The sequence below is a fragment of the Prionailurus viverrinus genome, chromosome B2, assembly GCF_022837055.1.
Source record: "Prionailurus viverrinus isolate Anna chromosome B2, UM_Priviv_1.0, whole genome shotgun sequence".
NCBI lineage: Eukaryota > Metazoa > Chordata > Mammalia > Carnivora > Felidae > Prionailurus > Prionailurus viverrinus.
In genome coordinates, this window is record NC_062565.1 from 99042117 (window position 1) to 99058219 (window position 16103).

The 16103-nt window shown below is 45.5% G+C and overlaps 2 protein-coding genes across 7 annotated transcripts in view; one reads left to right on the forward strand and one right to left on the reverse strand.

The window, feature by feature from the left end:
- The window catches only part of PPIL6 (peptidylprolyl isomerase like 6), a 32177-nt gene extending 19565 nt beyond the window's left edge, over positions 1 to 12612 (reverse strand). For 5 of the 6 annotated variants that reach the window (XR_007152386.1, XR_007152387.1, XM_047859952.1 and 2 more), the window contains exons 1-5: positions 12478 to 12612; positions 8482 to 8577; positions 4861 to 5049; positions 1709 to 1771; positions 1424 to 1571 (exon numbers count right to left, since the gene is read on the reverse strand). Coding sequence is in view for 4 of the 6 variants with exons in the window: in XM_047859952.1 (XP_047715908.1) it covers positions 1424 to 1571; positions 1709 to 1771; positions 4861 to 5049; positions 8482 to 8577; positions 12478 to 12612 (631 nt within the window). In the remaining 2 variants the exon portion in view is untranslated. The remainder of the gene's footprint in view (positions 1 to 1423; positions 1572 to 1708; positions 1772 to 4860; positions 5050 to 8481; positions 8578 to 12477) is intronic. The other variant, XM_047859953.1, reaches the window with a different exon arrangement.
- Positions 12613 to 13108: 496 nt separating this feature from the next.
- SMPD2 (sphingomyelin phosphodiesterase 2) lies at positions 13109 to 16046 on the forward strand. Its single transcript, XM_047859950.1, has 10 exons — positions 13109 to 13244; positions 13470 to 13566; positions 13693 to 13769; positions 14122 to 14215; positions 14358 to 14447; positions 14683 to 14765; positions 14895 to 15027; positions 15121 to 15225; positions 15384 to 15540; positions 15641 to 16046. The coding sequence occupies exons 1-10, from the start codon at positions 13195 to 13197 to the stop codon at positions 16027 to 16029; spliced, it is 1275 nt and encodes a 424-aa protein (XP_047715906.1). The 5' UTR covers positions 13109 to 13194; the 3' UTR covers positions 16030 to 16046.
- Positions 16047 to 16103: the final 57 nt, after the last annotated feature.

Consider the following 16103-nt stretch of genomic DNA (forward strand, 5'->3'; position numbering starts at 1 on the left):
TGACATAGGAAGGTATATACCATAGATAGATAGATAGATAGATAGGGAGAGAGAGGGAGGGAGGGAGGGAGGGGAGAGAGGCAGAGAAGGAGGGAAAATAATGAGGTTAGATAACAATATGGGTGATGTGATTTCATTATAGAGAAACTGAGGGAAAATAGTTGATTTACCTACGAATGCTTGGATTAAATCTAAATTTTTCTCATCAGTCTCAGAATGTTCCAGATTGTAGAAAAATAAACATTATTAATTTAAGCCTCTGCGTATTTCATCAAATTCAAGCAAATGTCCTTACACACTAAGCCAATTATTTTTAAATTGCTGCCTGATTGTTCCCAAAAGGATACCTCCCAAAAGGCCTCGAAAATTTAATTTTGTGCTGTTAGCCAGAAACCTAGTCTGTGTGAAGTCAAAGGATTGATCTGAAAAGAAAGCAAAAATGGAGACCAAAATGCTTTCACTCTTAATTTGACTTTGTAACAACATAACATTTTTGATAAGAAAAAATTTGTTTTCCTTTCTTTTTTCAAATTCCTACCTTTAGAATGTCTTTTAAAATCACTGTATTTTCTAAGTACTCCTATTAATTTAGGTGAGCATTTAAAATTATATTTTGATTTTTTAAGTAGTACCCACTGGGCAGTGTGGGGCTTGAACTCATGACCCTGAGATCAAGAGTTGCATTCTCTATGACTGAGCCAGCCAGGCCTCCCTATATTTTGATTTTAGAAATGTTCTCTTCCTGGGGCACCTGGGTGGCTCCCTTGGTTAAGCCTCTGACTCTTGATTTCCACTCAGGTCATGATCTTGTGGTTCCTGAGATCGAGTCCTGTGTTGGGCTCTGAGCTGACAGTGCAGAGCCTGCTTGGGATTCTCTTCCTCTCTCCCTGCCCCTCCTTCTCTCTCTCTCTCTCTCTCTCTCTCTCTCTCTCTCTCTCTCTCTCAAAATAAAAAAAAAATATTTTTTAAAAATGTTATTTTTCTTATACCACTTTTTTCTAAGTGTATTTATTTTGAGAGAGAATACTCACATGCACATGCATGTGCAAGTTGGGGAGGGGCAGAGAGAGAGAGAATCCCAAGCAGGCTCCACACTGCCAGCGAGGAGCCTGATGTGGGGCTCGAACTCATGAACCCATGAGATGATGACCTGAGCCAAAATCAAGAGCTTAACCTTAACCCTTTTAATTTGGAATATTCTGGGTGACAAAACTTTAGATTGGTTTATTTCAAAACTTGGGGTATTTTTAAAAAGAATATGAATATCTTAATCATTTGGCCAATAAAATACCCTTTCAATATATACAATGTCTAATATTAAATATATCTAATTCTATATGAATTTCACAAAGGTAGGTAAATACAACTTTAGACATTCTGATTTCACATTGCAATTAAATTGCATTTAAGATTTTAAACTTACCTCCTCCTTGTATCCAACCATTCTGTACTATTCGATGAAAAATTGAACCCATGTAATGTAGCTTGATGCCACGCTGAGAATACCCTGCTTTTCCTGTGCACAAGACCTGAAAGTTTCTACATGTTTTGGGACATGCATCATAGTATAGCTACAAATAAAGATACAAGGTTTCAAAGATTAAATATTTAATATTTTGACAGTGACAGATTCCTACATCCATCCCCCACTTATTAAAAAATCAACAACAAAAATAAAGAAAGAAAGAACAACAAAAAAACCTCTTACCTCAAAAACCAACCTTCCAATTGGATGAAAATCAATAGAAATGTCCAAGAACACAAAACCATGCTATTAAAATTAGGGAGAAAAAGATAACGCAGGTCAATGTCTTGGAAGAAAGTTTTAGAAATGACCAAAAATACCACAAAATAATGCTTTCAGTGATAAGATTTCAAAAGCATTAACAGTAGAAAGGTAACAGCAAAGTTAAAAGAATGACTCAAAGAAGTTTCTTTTTTTTTTTTTTTTAGAAGTTTGTTTCATTTGATTACATCAAGTCTTTACAACCTAAATAATACACTTGTTAAAACCCTTTGGTAGGGAAGCTTTGTGTCACATTAACCTGTCACACCAGACTGAGAACATGTAGCTTAGATATCCCCTACTGTGTAAGCTAGGTGGAGGAAGGAACGCTAGTTGGTCCCTTTGGAAAAAGAAACAGACTGGGAATTTTCTATTCTGAGTAATTTTGGGAAACATCCAATGTGATTGCCATGGATTTGGTTACTGTATGTTCTGGATTTCCAGAGTCAGCACAGATTAGCTAACCAAAGCCAGAACACATCCTTTCTGAGTGGGAAAACAGAGGCACCATATACATAGGAGGTATGGTTATCAGGGGAAGGGAAGAGAATATGCTGTGCTTTCTTTGGCGTTATTTCAGTCCTGTCCTTATGTTCCCAGATGCCCCCAGCTCTTATTTTCAATTGACATCCTTTCTGGTAGAGACAGCTAACATTTGTGTGACCTTGTCTAGCTCTACAACGGAGCATCTAAAATGAAAACACCAGTCTCTATCGTGGTAACATTAATTTGCAGAGCAGAGCACATCTAATTGGATACATTCTAGATCTTGGGCACCATTCTCATGCACAAAAATGCCACCTGATTTAACAAGCTACATAACTTACCCTACCCTATTTCTTAAGAGTCTAGGAAACATAGATGAAATCAGTTTTTAGGATATCACTGTCACTAGTTTATGTCATTTTAACCTTTTTTTTTTAATTAAAAGACTGCATTAATATTGTGCTGGCATCCAGGAATGAAGTATTACATCCATAGCAATTATAATTTTAAGTTTTTTGTGCCTCCCAGCTTCTGTACTACAATTTATGAGTTATAAAAGAATATTATAACTTTATTATGAGGCATAATATAGCAAACTTCATGGGCTTGGGAGAAAAGATGATATATTGGAAATTACGATTGATTGATGAAATGGGTAAGTCCATTCAGGCATCACTAAACTTCCCTCTGTGTCACTATATTATCTTTATGCAGTTGTCAACAGTAGATAATTCTGAAAATTCTAATGAAAGAGCAAATGAGCACACTACCAGGTAATGTCACCTAGCAGCCAAACATGCAAACATAATTGTCTCCTATATCATTCCAACCCAGAACTAAACAAGTCCCTGCAGCATGAAAAACTCACCTCTGCACAAAAAATTTAAGGATTTTCTCTGGAATCTAGGTCCTCCTTCCTCACTGCCATTAATTCAGGCTGTTATTATCTCTAGCCCACATTACTATAGCAGTGTTCCAAGTGGCCAACCTGCCACCAAACTTTCCCCATTCCGCCCCATTTTTGCCCTAAAACTTTTTCTTAAAAAGCAAAGATTATGTCATACTCTATGAAAAGTTCTGTTGGCTCAACTTTCTTCTAGAAAAAAATCTAACTCCTTAGTTCAGAATGGACAGTAAGTTCAACCTTTCTTTAGTGGATGTTTTGTTTTTTTCCCCTCCTTAACATTTAAATACCTTTCCTATTTAGGGAATGTCTTACAGGGACCCACTATGCCCTAAAGACACTGAAGGGGCCAGATTCTCCCTCTCCTCACTCTGTGAGAGCTGAGCTATGGGGATATGATCTGGGCTGAATTAGTCAGGTGCTCCTGCCTGGGGCCTTGGATCTCAGGGAGTGATGCAAAGACAGCAGTTGAGAAGTAATTCTCCGTGAAGGTGGCAGTGTGAACCCAGGGCCAGTCGGGATGCAACTGCATCCAAGTTGCACATTTCTGGGATGAGACTCAGGCCACGTTTTCCTGTTGTTTCCCAAAACCTGGTTCTCTGGCTTTCCTGCCAATTGTGAGGTTACCAATATCCTTTCAAGGCATACCTTTTTTTCCCTTAAGTTAATCAAAGTAGTTTGGTATTGTTGGTGACTGATACTCTCATTTTCCCAGCCTCATTTCCTATTAATCAGGCCTCCTTGCTGTCCCCTGCCATTCCCTGAATATACCATGCACTTTTAGAACTTTGTCCTTTGGGACACTTGTCCTGCTGTGAGCATTAAATTCCTTCCCATAACCCGCAGTTTCTAGTATTTTCCAAGTGCATTGTTTGTTCAGCCAGACATTCCCTGAGCTTATACTATGTTTCAGATTGTGTTTGAGGCAGTACAGTTAAGTGAGGATAAACAAAACAAGGTCTTTGCCTTTTTACAGCTTGGCACTGTAAAATCCTAGCACTGGGCCTTTCTGTGGGCACAGGCATCTATGAGCATGAAATGATCTTCAGCATGTAGTGCTTGTTGCTATAACAGAGTTTCTGAGCAAAATTACCAAGTGCTTTTACCTCTGTTGTCATTCCACCCTGATGTCTGTCTCTCACTCTCCTGGACCTTAAGCTTCATGACTGTCCTTTGCCATTGGAAACCCCCCTAGGGCCATAGCCTGCCTGGTCCAGCTCTTGCCAACTTGTCATGCTTTAAAATGTCACCTTTCTTCTCAAACTTCCCCTTCTGTTAGTGTAGTACCTCTCAGGTGTTAGAAGGTACTAATTAAATTTTTTCATACTAAGCGTGAATGGATGGTAAGCTCTACCTTCTCTGAAGCGGGGGGAGGTGTCTTTATGTTTTAAAATGGATAATCAACGCATATAAATCTCTAATGCGGAATAGAAATGTTTGAACAGGGATGCTTCCCCCGCACTCCCTGCAGTTTGCATGCTGTAAGATATGCTTGCTTTACACACCGCTGAGCCAAACCCTGTAATATATATAATCCTTTGCAGTTGGATTAGAGGTCATTGAGAACTTAAAACCTAGTCTCCTACTGTTTATATTCCTTCGTTAGGATATCAGTAATTAGTGCTGAATCAATATAAATGGTCAAAGATTCCACTATTTTTCTTTAAAAATTAGTGTAACTTGCCTTGGTGTCTCTTAAGAATTTAGCAGAATAATCCACAGTAAGTGCCTCATAAAGTGCAGGGGGCTTAAAATCAACTACATCCCACATCTTGTGAGCCCATTTCTGAAGATCAAATGCATCACCCAGGAACTGATCATTAACAAAACACATCACGTAGGAAGAATACTCCCAGATCTCATTCTTGAGTTCCTATAAAGAAAAAGGATAAAAAGCTGTATTGGCAGAGGGGGAGGGGAGGCAACCAACCTTGCTGAACCCATAAGCCAGAGCTTGGGATTGACTCTATAGCCTAATCTTTAAAAAAATAATTTTTTTGCCATCTTTTAGAATTTTGTTCTCAAATAGAACTTAAGAACATTTTTAAAAATCTGACATCACTGAAAGCAAAAAAATGGCCTAAAAGTAGTGTTAAAAATGGTACAGTTAAAAAAAAAAAATTTAACAGCACTTGGGTGGCTCAGTTGGTTAAGCATCCTATTCTTTTTTTTTTTTTAATTTTTTTTTTCAACGTTTATTTATTTTTGGGACAGAGAGAGACAGAGCATGAACGGGGGAGGGTCAGAGAGAGAGGGAGAGACAGAATCAGAAACAGGCTCCAGGCTCTGAGCCATCAGCCCAGAGCCTGACGCGGGGCTCGAACCCACAGACCACGAGATCGTAACCTGGCTGAAGTAGGACGCTTAACCGACTGCGCCACCCAGGCGCCCCTAGCATCCTATTCTTAATTTTGGCTCAGGTCATGATCTCACAGTTCGTGAGTTCAAGCCCCGCACCAGGCTCTGCACTGACAGCATGGAGCCTGATTGGAATTCTGTCTCTGCCCCTTACCAGCTCTCTTTCTCTCTCAAAATATATAAACTTTAAAAAAAAATTTTTTAAATGGTACACGCATAGAAGGTAGATTGTTATCTGGTAATAAAAATCTATGTGCATAGCATACTTGTTATGTTAACTTGAAAACAAAATGCAGTCTCTGGCTTCATTTGTGAAGTACATTTTACTGTGTGTATACTTGGAAAGGCTTGGAGCTCTGAGTAATACATGATTTTCAGTATCAAGGATGAAAAGAATGCTTTTTTGAGGGAGAGGGGTCAGGGTGAGGAAATGCCTCCTGGGGGGATTTCTGGTGCACCCCAGGGGCACTGAGGGAGAGAGCCCACCTTTGCCAACACTTTGAAGTGCTAAGCCCCTTAAAATGAAGCGCATTCGTGTGTTCATCCGCACACTAACGGTCAACCTCCTAAATTCCAGTGTGTGGCCACTGAGTAATGCTCCCTCTGAAGAGATCTGGTTTATTATTACCCAGGGCCAGTCCTGGGAAAAGCATAAATAATTTGGGACAGCTTTTCTCAAATTTTAGCAGTCAAGCAGAATTACAGATTCCTGAGCCCCATCCAAAGTTTCTGATTCTGGAATGGGGCCCTAGAATTTGCATGTCTAACGGCATCCCAGGAGATGCTGACGTTGCTGGTCTGGAGACCACACTTGGGGAAATGCTGTTTGGGGGAACAGCTTGCTTCAGCTTGCCAATTTGCTGCACTCCCACGTCTTCTCCCAGATTTCATATCCTATTCCTGCGCCCATATCAAAACCTGGTTTGAGGAAAAGAATAAACTTGTTCATGCTGAACTATAAATTACTCATAGAGCCTGTAGGTCAAGAGTCCCTAAACTGTTTAGATTTATCAGTTATCACATATTATAGAATGCAGAACTTTAAAAAGGGATATTTATTTAGCCTGGGTATGGCTAATGTGGATATTTAGTTAGCCTGGTGGGAGTAAGGCAGTAGAAGGAGCACTTTACTCAGAGGCTGGGGGTGCAGATGCCTTGTCTTTGTGTGTTTTCTGTACATGAGGAGGCCTCCTCACCTGCTTCAAGTCAGTGGGCTGGACCCAGTGGTTGTTGCGCCTTTCCAGCACAGAGATATAAGATGCTGCCTTTTTTTGGAGGGGAGAGAAAGGGCTTTCCAAAGTCCCAGAAGCCATCACTCAAGGGTGGCATTACATTCTGCTGAAGCATTAATTAATTCCAGCTCAGACCTAACCTCAAGTGTGCTAAGTAAGTACTACATATAACCTTCAATGCTTACATTGAAGGACAAAAACTGGCCTGAAACAACAGAAGGTTAAGGTGACAAGTATCCAAGAGATGAGGGTGGGACATGGGAGAAAGGAAGGATAGGCAATAAAGAATAGGTGGAAAGAAGCAGCAGTGATTATGGAGAAAGCCTCATTCAGGCCTCGTGAGAAAAGCTGGAGGAAGAGAACACAAAACATCCCAAGGTTAGTAACCCAGCCTAAAATGGAGGGAAACTATGGAATGAAATCCACACCTATCTTTAAGAATGCAGTGGGACTCTATAAGAGGCATGGGTGCAGACCACGGAGCATGAGATCATGGCTTTCCTGTAGGTGGAGAGCATGATACTGGTAGGCAGTATAGGTAGTTTGGTGATAGAAATTTAACAACATAATTGTTTTATGTCAAGGTGACTAACTGTCCTGACCAGCTGTCCCAGTTTGTCTAGGACTGTCCCAGCTTTAGCACTGAATTCCTGTATCACAGGAAACCCCTCAGCACCAGGCAAACCGGGACCACTGGTCGCCCTAATTGTTGTAAGGATTGGAGTTAATATATACATAAGTCAAGAGATAGTGCCTGGCATATGACTGTGTTGGCTACTATTCTATCTGAATCCCAATCAAAATGTATTATGGCTATGAAAATGGCATGAGACTTAACAAATGGTATTCTTGACTCAGTCCTGCAGCATTTCTGTGACCGCACAGTGAAGTGGTCCCATAAAGCAACACTATGTGATAACCACAGGATCACAGGACATCCTTGTGCAACAAAGAACAGAACAATCAAAACTGCCCTGGTCAGGGGAAATGGGATTTCATCAGCCACTGGGGAGATGGAGTGGGGCAGGGAGACCAGGCGGGGATGGCAAGCAAGAAGTGTGCCCCATTTCGGGCTCGCTCCAATATGATGTATTGCTGGGCCACATACCACCTTGGAACCCTTCGTGTCACGTGTTCCAGGCAGCATTACCAGATGATCAGTGTTGGCACCCAGGAGGAAACTGCTGTCCCAGGACAAAGCCTGTTAGCCCTGGGGCCTGAGGTTCTCCAAGGGCGCTGTTAGTGGGGAGAATGCAGAGAAGAAAGCTTGAATTAGGACAAGGCTGCCCTGTGGGGTCCTGGTGCCTGTCATCGGAGCTCCCGTAGGCCACGGCCCCACACCAGCCCTCGGCTGTGTCTGTGCTGTCCACCACCAAAACCTTCCACGGAAGGGCCAAGAGTGCCAAGGTGTCACGGGCAGTGTGAGTATGTGAAGCGCAGGGAAGGAGGCTAACCATCAGCAGGGGTAAATAGCAGCATTGAGAGTTTAAAACTCGCCTCTATCACCTGTCTTTCAAAAGAAAATCCTGTGAATGTTTTGCTCTCTCTTACAATCAGCCCAGTACAATGATTGAAATGATCTAGGGAAAGTGTACGATTTAGAGAAATCAAATCTCGTTGCTCTAAAATTACTGCTTCAGTTTTTCCCAAACAATGCGCAGATAAATAATTTAGGCAAAACTTTGCTCATTTCCCATATCCCAAATATCCTTTACCCTTTTTTTCTCCTGTAGATATTGATCCCATGCAAATTCTTGAAGAGGAACTATTATAGGATCTTCAAATTTGGTTGGATAATTACTCTTCAGACTCTAGGTTTCAAAACAGAATAATTATAGAGTAAGTTCTCTTTTAAAGTAGAAATAATTTTCCCCCAATTTTTATGGGGACTTCAAGAGGTTTTATACAGTGGATACCCAGGCACACAGTCCGACTTCGATGCCCCCTGCTTGCTCCCAGAGGCCCCTGTGCTGATCTCCAGTAAGTCACTACCCAGTTCACACTGGGGCTCTGGTTTATGTGTCTCACTTCTAGAGTATAAGCTTCTTGAGGGCCAAGACTACATCCTAGTTTTCCTGTACCCCCACTGGCCTTGACATCTGGCATATAGTAGACCATCCACACATAGCAAATGAATGAACAAAAGAAAAAATAAATGAGTTTATGCCAATAGTTTTGTAATTTGCCATGTTCTTTTAGAACCAGTTTTTTCCTAAATTAAATTATTACTAAACCTCAGTGGATCTAAACTTTTTTTTAATGAAAAGAAAATGTTACTTTATTTAACTGCAGTGTTTTATTAGTTTCAGGTGTACAATATAGGGCTTCAGCAGTCCCATACATCACCTGGTGCTCATCACCTATTTCACCCACCCCCACCTCCTCCCTCTACAGATACTTTTAACTAAAATAAATAAATGTTATTATTTTAATTTATTGATACATAGAGAATGACCAAAAGGATATTGTTGTGGTTACACCCCACAACAATAGAAAATACTAAATATTAAATATTTTAGGTATTGAGCACGTTTATTAATTTGTCTATATGAATCAGAGAAAGTTCATACTGGTTAACAATTCCTGTCAAAAAAAGTTTTGAGTCCTGACATGTCGCACTTTGCCTCCGGGTAAAGCAAGAGAAGGCAGGTAAGGCAATACCAATTAGGCCTCACCTTGCTGAGTGGGTCTGAGTAGATGTGTCCACTAGGGATCACCTTGCTGAGTGGGTCCGAGTACGTGTGTCCACTAGGGAAAAGGGACAGCTGGCTGCTGCACTTGGCTCCTTCTCCACTAAAGAAGGTGCTTAGAGGGGCGCCTGGGTGGCTCAGTGGTTGAGCGTCCGACTTCAGCTCAGGTCACGATCTCACGGTCCGTGAGTTCGAGCCCAGTGTCGGGCTCTGAGCTGATGGCTCAGAGCCTGGAGCCTGCTTCCGATTCTGTGTCTCCCTCTCTCTCTGCCCCTCCCCCGTTCATATTCTGTCTCTCTCTGTCTCAAAAATAAATAAATGTTAAGAAATTTAAAAAAAAAAAAAAAAAGAAGGTGCTTAGAGGTCCTTCTGTGGTCTAAAAGAGGACACCGGCGTGGCATTTTTCATCTGGGGTGGATATTCCAAGGGGCAGAGAGCCAGGGCGTGAGTGTATCCTGCCTTTGGGACCAGGGGGAGCCAAAGAGGGCGATAGCAATTGGGTCATTTCCTTCTTAGGCTATTGCCGAACCAACAGATGACGATGTGTCCTTTGTTCCAGTGTCCATGCTCAGTTTGAGGCACTTGTGTTTCTAACTGGGGGACCACCTAGAATAACTAATAAGCCCCATAGTTTTCAAATTAAGCATACTTAATCATACTTTCTTCATAATTTAGTGTCTAGAACAGACTACATCCAAAACAGAATCTATGTGATACTTACTCTTCACAAATCTAAATCTCTGGCAGCATATTAGGTATTCAGGATTGCTCACCAAATGATCATGTTGAGAAATTATTCAAGGATCCTTTATTAAGATAAACTAATAGAATTTACATCCATATGTTTTCATATTCAGATAGGGGTACAGTAGGCAAAAGCTTAAGAAAGGGAAAATTAATCTTATTAATATAACAAAGACATTGTTTTCTCGACTTAGTATCCTCTACAACAGGGTGTGGCAAACTGTGGCCAGCAGGCCAAATCTGGCACACTGCCTGTTTTTGTAAGACTTGAGAGCTAAGAAGAATTTTTAGATTTTAAGCAGTTGAAACAGAATCATTCCATGTCATGTGAAATCATATGCAAGTCAAATTTCAGTATCCTTAATTAAGTTTTATTAAAAGCACCATTCATTTACATATTGTCTGTGGCCGATTTTGCACAAGGACACAGTCAAGTAGTTGTGACTGAGAGCCTATGGCCCTGAAGGCCTAATAATTTAATATCTAGGCTTCACAGAAAAAAAAAATTGCCAACACCTTCTCTACAGTGTGGAGCAGGCACAGAAAACATGTGCCTTCAGAAAAGGAGCTAAAGAAAAACAAGGGAAAAAAGTCCCTCAAACTCCTTAAATACAACTTAAGCCATAAACTTTATAGATCCCCTCAGCCCAGCTAACAGTCCATAATTTCTATTTATTTTGATGATCCACATATCATTTAAACAGACTTCTCACTTGTTCTCTTCCTCTTGATGTAAACTTCACCTTCTCAAATTAGTTTCTGTGAAATTGAATGAAGGAAGCCTCATTTAAAATGGAGTCAGAGGGCACCTGCATGGCTCAGTCGGTTGCACATCCCACTCTTGATTTTGACTCAGGTCATGATCTCCCGGTCGTGAGATGGAGCCCCATGTCGGACTCTGTGCTGAATATGGAACCTGCTTGAGATCCTCTCTCTCTCCTGCCCCTTTCCCCCTTGCGCTCTCTCTCAGAAAAAATAAATTGAAAAACTAAAAAAAAAATTTTTTTAATGGAGTCAGGAGGCCAGAAGAGGGAGCTCTCATGCCTTACCACCACTCAATTGCAGACCACAGTAGGTCAGGAAGAGATACACCATGCATTCCCTACAGGAAGAAGTCTATTTTACTATTCCAGCAGAAGGAAGGGAGAATGTCTCCATAGTCTGCAACAAGCTTGGCCAATAGGATAATACCACAACTCAACCAGTGAGAAACCCTCACCACCCTGAACTCTCACCTTTCTATCAAAGCAGCCCCTACCAGCTTCTTCCTTTTATCTATGTCCCTCTCCTTTGATCTCCCATATTGCCCTTGGTTTGCCATAGCTCATTATGTCTCAAATTGCAATTCCTGTGTTATTACCAAATAAGCCCATTTTACTGGTAAAATAACCGGCTGTTTTAAGGTCAAACAGTTACTGTTTCTTGATTTGATGCAGTTACAAACTTTTCTTAACTGTGGACTTACAGCAGGCAACAAGGCAGGAATTGCTTAAGATTTCTTCTGTTTGAGAACATTTTGTATCAGGTATCTGGCTGGATACTTTGAGAGATGCAAACATAGTGCATGGTCCTGGAGTCTAGCAGGGTTTTGAAGGAGACGATTTTGGCATAATCCTACAGTGGCATTCCCGGAGCAAACCCCAGAGATGTGCTGAATTCTGCATTTCTATATTTAAATACTTCTGCATTTGCATAATAGGTGTGCTGCACCATTACTGACCCAGCCAAATTCTTCCAGTTGTTTAAAGTGTTTTTCCTTTTATATCGGTCTGTGTGTTTGCAAAGTAATATCTGGATTCTCCAAAGCACTTGTGGGTCATTTGTTAAGAAATTTCTTAAGCACCTAATTCGACTGGAATGCAGTAACTGCTATAGAAAATTTAAAGGAGGGAAAAGAAGCCTTCCCAAATGAAGTTTCCAAAAACTTGGGAAGGGAGTTCATAACAAAATCTGTAGTTATGCGGTATCACTTATTTTTAAACATTTTTTCATGAATTTTAAAAATCTATAATTCACGTAAAAATGTGGAAATAAAATGTGGGTCTATAGCAATTACCCTCCTTCCAGCAAGATTCTGAATTTTCCTTTGCTCGGATCCCCCTTTAAAGGTAGCCCTTCTGGTAGTGGAACGTCCGCCCGACCCGACCCTGACTCCTGTCCTGACGCTGCCCGCCAGGGACACCTCCCTACGTCCCCGAACTTCGACCCGGGTCACCAGGAAGCGCGAGCCCCAGGAGACGGGAGAGCCATCCGCACTTGTGGTTTTCTCGCGGTTACCTCGGCAGCGCTCTTCGCGATGTGAAAGCTGGAGTTTTTGAAGAGCCCCACCACCTTCACCTGCAGCGGCTGCTCGGGCGGTGACTTCGAGCAGTATGCGGCCGGCCTCGGCCCGCGCTGCAGCTGGCTAGCCATGGCGGCGCTGGGGGACTGCTCCGAGCACAAACACTGCGCGTCGCCAGGGCAACCGTGCGGCCCCGCCCCCGTCGCCTGCTGGGAGGAAGGACGCGAGGGGGAGGGCGGCGACGGGCGGGTCTTTTCTCAACTTTGCGCCTGTTGCTGCTGAGCCGGGCGAGAGGCGAGAGAGGGCTCGCGGGCGGCTGAGGCCAGGGACGGAGTTTCCGCGCGAAGGGACGGAGAGCTCCGTGTCCCGTGTGCCTCCACTCGGCTGGCCGCCCGCCCGAACTCCTCTCTGGTATCCCCCCTCAGGGACCTCGCGCGCGGCCCTCGCCTCCCGGCAGCGCCCAACTTCGCAGCAGATCGCCTTTCCGGGTGGGTTGGCAGCCAGTGGGGCGGTTGCCCGGGTAACGTGGATTCGGACCCGGGCCCAGGGCCTGCGCGGCGCGGGCTGGGAGGCCGCGGCCTTCGAGGGAGCGCGGGGCGGAGCCGACCACCTGTGCGCGCCGCCCCGGGAGGAGGTGCCACCCGCTCGCCCCCGCCCCCGCGGCGGCCGTCGCCGGGGAGGCAGCGCCGTCCCGCGCCCCCGGACCGCTCGCCATGAAGCCCAACTTCTCTCTGCGACTGAGGATCTTTAACCTCAATTGTTGGTGAGAGCGCCCGCGGGGTGGGCCGGGGGCCACAGCTGCATTCGCACCCACAGTCTGAGGGAGGAGGCCTTCCTCACATCCGGGCCACGGCTCCACCGTGCCCTAGGGTATTCGGGCCCGGGGGGCATCCGCATCTCCAGGCCCGCAACTGGTCCCAGCTCCGGTGGTGCACGGAGAAGCGGAGCGCCTCCAGCCGTCACCTCCCCCCACCCTTCTCGTCCTCAGGGGCATTCCCTACCTGAGCAAGCACCGGGGTGACCGCGTGAAGCGCCTGGGAGACTTTCTAAACATGGAAAGCTTCGACCTAGCTCTCCTGGAAGAGGTGGGCAGGGCAGAACTGGTGTGGAACACTGGCTGGGACGGGGGCGGCTGGGGGCGCAGGAGAGGACTTTTCCCCGGGGTGGGGGAGGGGGGGGAGACAGGCAGGCATCCTCACCCCTTCCCTCAGGTGTGGAGTGAACAGGACTTCCAGTACCTGAGACAGAAGCTGTTGCCTACCTACCCCGCCGCACACTACTTCAGGAGGTGAGAAACCTTCCTGTCTGGAAGTCTGTTCTCAGACCTGGAAGCTCTTGGCCCTGCCAGCCCCTCCCTATCCCACCTGCACCCTCCTCCGACTTCCCGAGTCCTCTCCTCTGTGTGGGTGCAGGGCTAGGTGGAACCAGGAAGATCCTATCTCTTCAGCCCATCCCAGCCTTACCAAGTCACACTCCATTGTATCACCCCACAAAGGCTGTTGCTTTGAGATTTCCTCTGGTGCTGAGCTCAGCAACAGAGTGAGGAAAAAGTAGCTGATACAAGCTGGGTGACCAGGGAGAAGAGAGCTGGGTATTTCTCTTCCTGCTTTTCTGGCTGTTAACCAGAACTTGGTTTACAGTGGCGTCATTGGCAGTGGCCTCTGCGTCTTCTCCAAACATCCAATTCAGGAATTCACCCAGCACGTCTACACCCTCAATGGGTACCCCTACATGGTAAGCCTTAGATCAGATTTCTTCCACCACCCTCTCCCACCCCCCAGTACCACACGGTAAAGGAGGCAGCCTTTCTTGGGCTGCAGGAACGGGCAGAAGGAGGGTGGCAGTGCCCTGAGTTCTAGCTCCCTCCTGCCTGCAGATCCATCATGGAGACTGGTTCTGTGGGAAGGCTGTGGGTCTGCTGGTGCTTCATCTAAGTGGATTGGTACTCAATGCCTACGTGACCCATGTGAGTGAAGCTGGCGGGGCTGGGACAGGTGGCCTGGTCCTGGGAGGGAGAGATGGGACTCCTCTGGTTGGGCTTCCTGGGGGTGAGGTGTGGGGGCAGGATCTCCTAAGGTCAGTAGGCAAGGTTTGCCCATCTTTTAACCAAGTATCATGCCAAGTAACAGACACCAGCATGATTCAGACCTGTCTTTGGGACCCCCTGTCTCAACTGCTATAATCTGACCTATCTTGCTCAGCTCCATGCCGAGTACAATCGACAGAAGGACATCTACCTAGCACATCGTGTGGCCCAAGCTTGGGAACTGGCCCAGTTCATCCAGTGTGTGAGCCTGGGCTTGACAGGGGAAGTGGGATGGGGTCAGGGGTTGAGGGGTGGCCAGGGCCCCACTTCTAGGTGGGCACAGCTGGTCAGGAGAGAACTCCTGCCTCACCAACCTGGTTCCCCCAGCCACACATCCAAGAAGGCCGATGTGGTTCTATTGTGTGGGGACCTTAACTTGCACCCGAAGGACCTGGGCTGCCGCCTGCTGAAGGAGTGGACAGGGCTGCATGATGCCTACCTTGAGACCCAGGACTTCAAGGTGAGGACCTGCCTGATTAATTTCCATGTCTACACCCCCAGCTTCTCTCCTCCTCCTCCCCTGTGTCCTAGCATGAACCACTTATTCGCCTAGGGCTCTGAAGAAGGCTGTACGATGGTACCTGAGAACTGCTACGTTAATCAGAGGGAGTTACAGCCATTTCCCTTTGGCATCCGCATTGACTATGTGCTATATAAGGTCAGGCCTCTCCCATCAATGTGTCTTCACCCACTGTGTCTCTGTCTTTCACCAGCTTGTGCTAATCTTTTGTCCGTCTGGTCTAGTCGTAGATTACTAATGGCTTGAGAATGGGAAGAGGGCCTCAAATGTTTCTCTCTGGCCTTTACTTTTCCTAGGCAGTTTCTGGGTTCTACATCTCCTGTAAGACTCTGAGAACCACTACTGGCCGTGATCCTCACAGTGGCACCCCCCTCTCTGATCATGAGGCCCTGATGGCTACTCTCTGTGTGAGACACAGCCCCCCCCAGCACACCCCCAGCCCTACTCACGGTGGTAAGACATCCCCACCCTCTCCCCAGGTCCCTCCCCACCATAAGGCGGCTCCTCCACTCTGACCCTCTCTCTCCTGCCCCACTACCCTGCCTTGTTCTAGGACCAGCAGAAAGGTCGCGGTTGATCAGTGTGTTAAAGGAGGCCTGGGCAGAGATGGACCTTGGCATGGCTCAAGCTCGCTGGTGGGCCACCTTCACCGGCTACGTGATTGGTCTAGGGCTGCTCCTTCTGGCATTGCTGTGTGCTCTGGCAGCTGGGGGAGGGGTCAGGGAGGTTGCCATAATGCTCTGGACTCCCAGTGTAGGACTGCTGTTGGGGGCAGGTGCAATCTACCTCTTCCACATGCAGGAGGCCAAGGGCTTATCTAGGGCCCGGGCTGAGCTCCAGCATATGCTGGGAAGGGCAAGGGAGGCCCACGACCTGGACCCAGAGTCTCAGGCAGCCCTGTTCCTGGGACAGCAGGAGGGGGACAGATCTGAGGAACAATAAAGCTTGACACTTTTGTGGCTCTGTGTTTTTGTTGTAGAAGCAGTGATTGGGGTCAAGGGTCGGTCAGTGTGACT

Excerpts from the sequence above, each read along its gene's own strand:
- SMPD2 (XM_047859950.1), top strand. The coding sequence starts at position 13,195 with ATGAAGCCCAACTTCTCTCTGCGACTGAGGATCTTTAACCTCAATTGT. Across the intron at positions 14,448-14,682 it reads TCAATGCCTACGTGACCCAT|CTCCATGCCGAGTACAATCG; the intron begins GTGAGTGAAGCT and ends TATCTTGCTCAG. Across the intron at positions 15,028-15,120 it reads TTGAGACCCAGGACTTCAAG|GGCTCTGAAGAAGGCTGTAC; the intron begins GTGAGGACCTGC and ends TTATTCGCCTAG.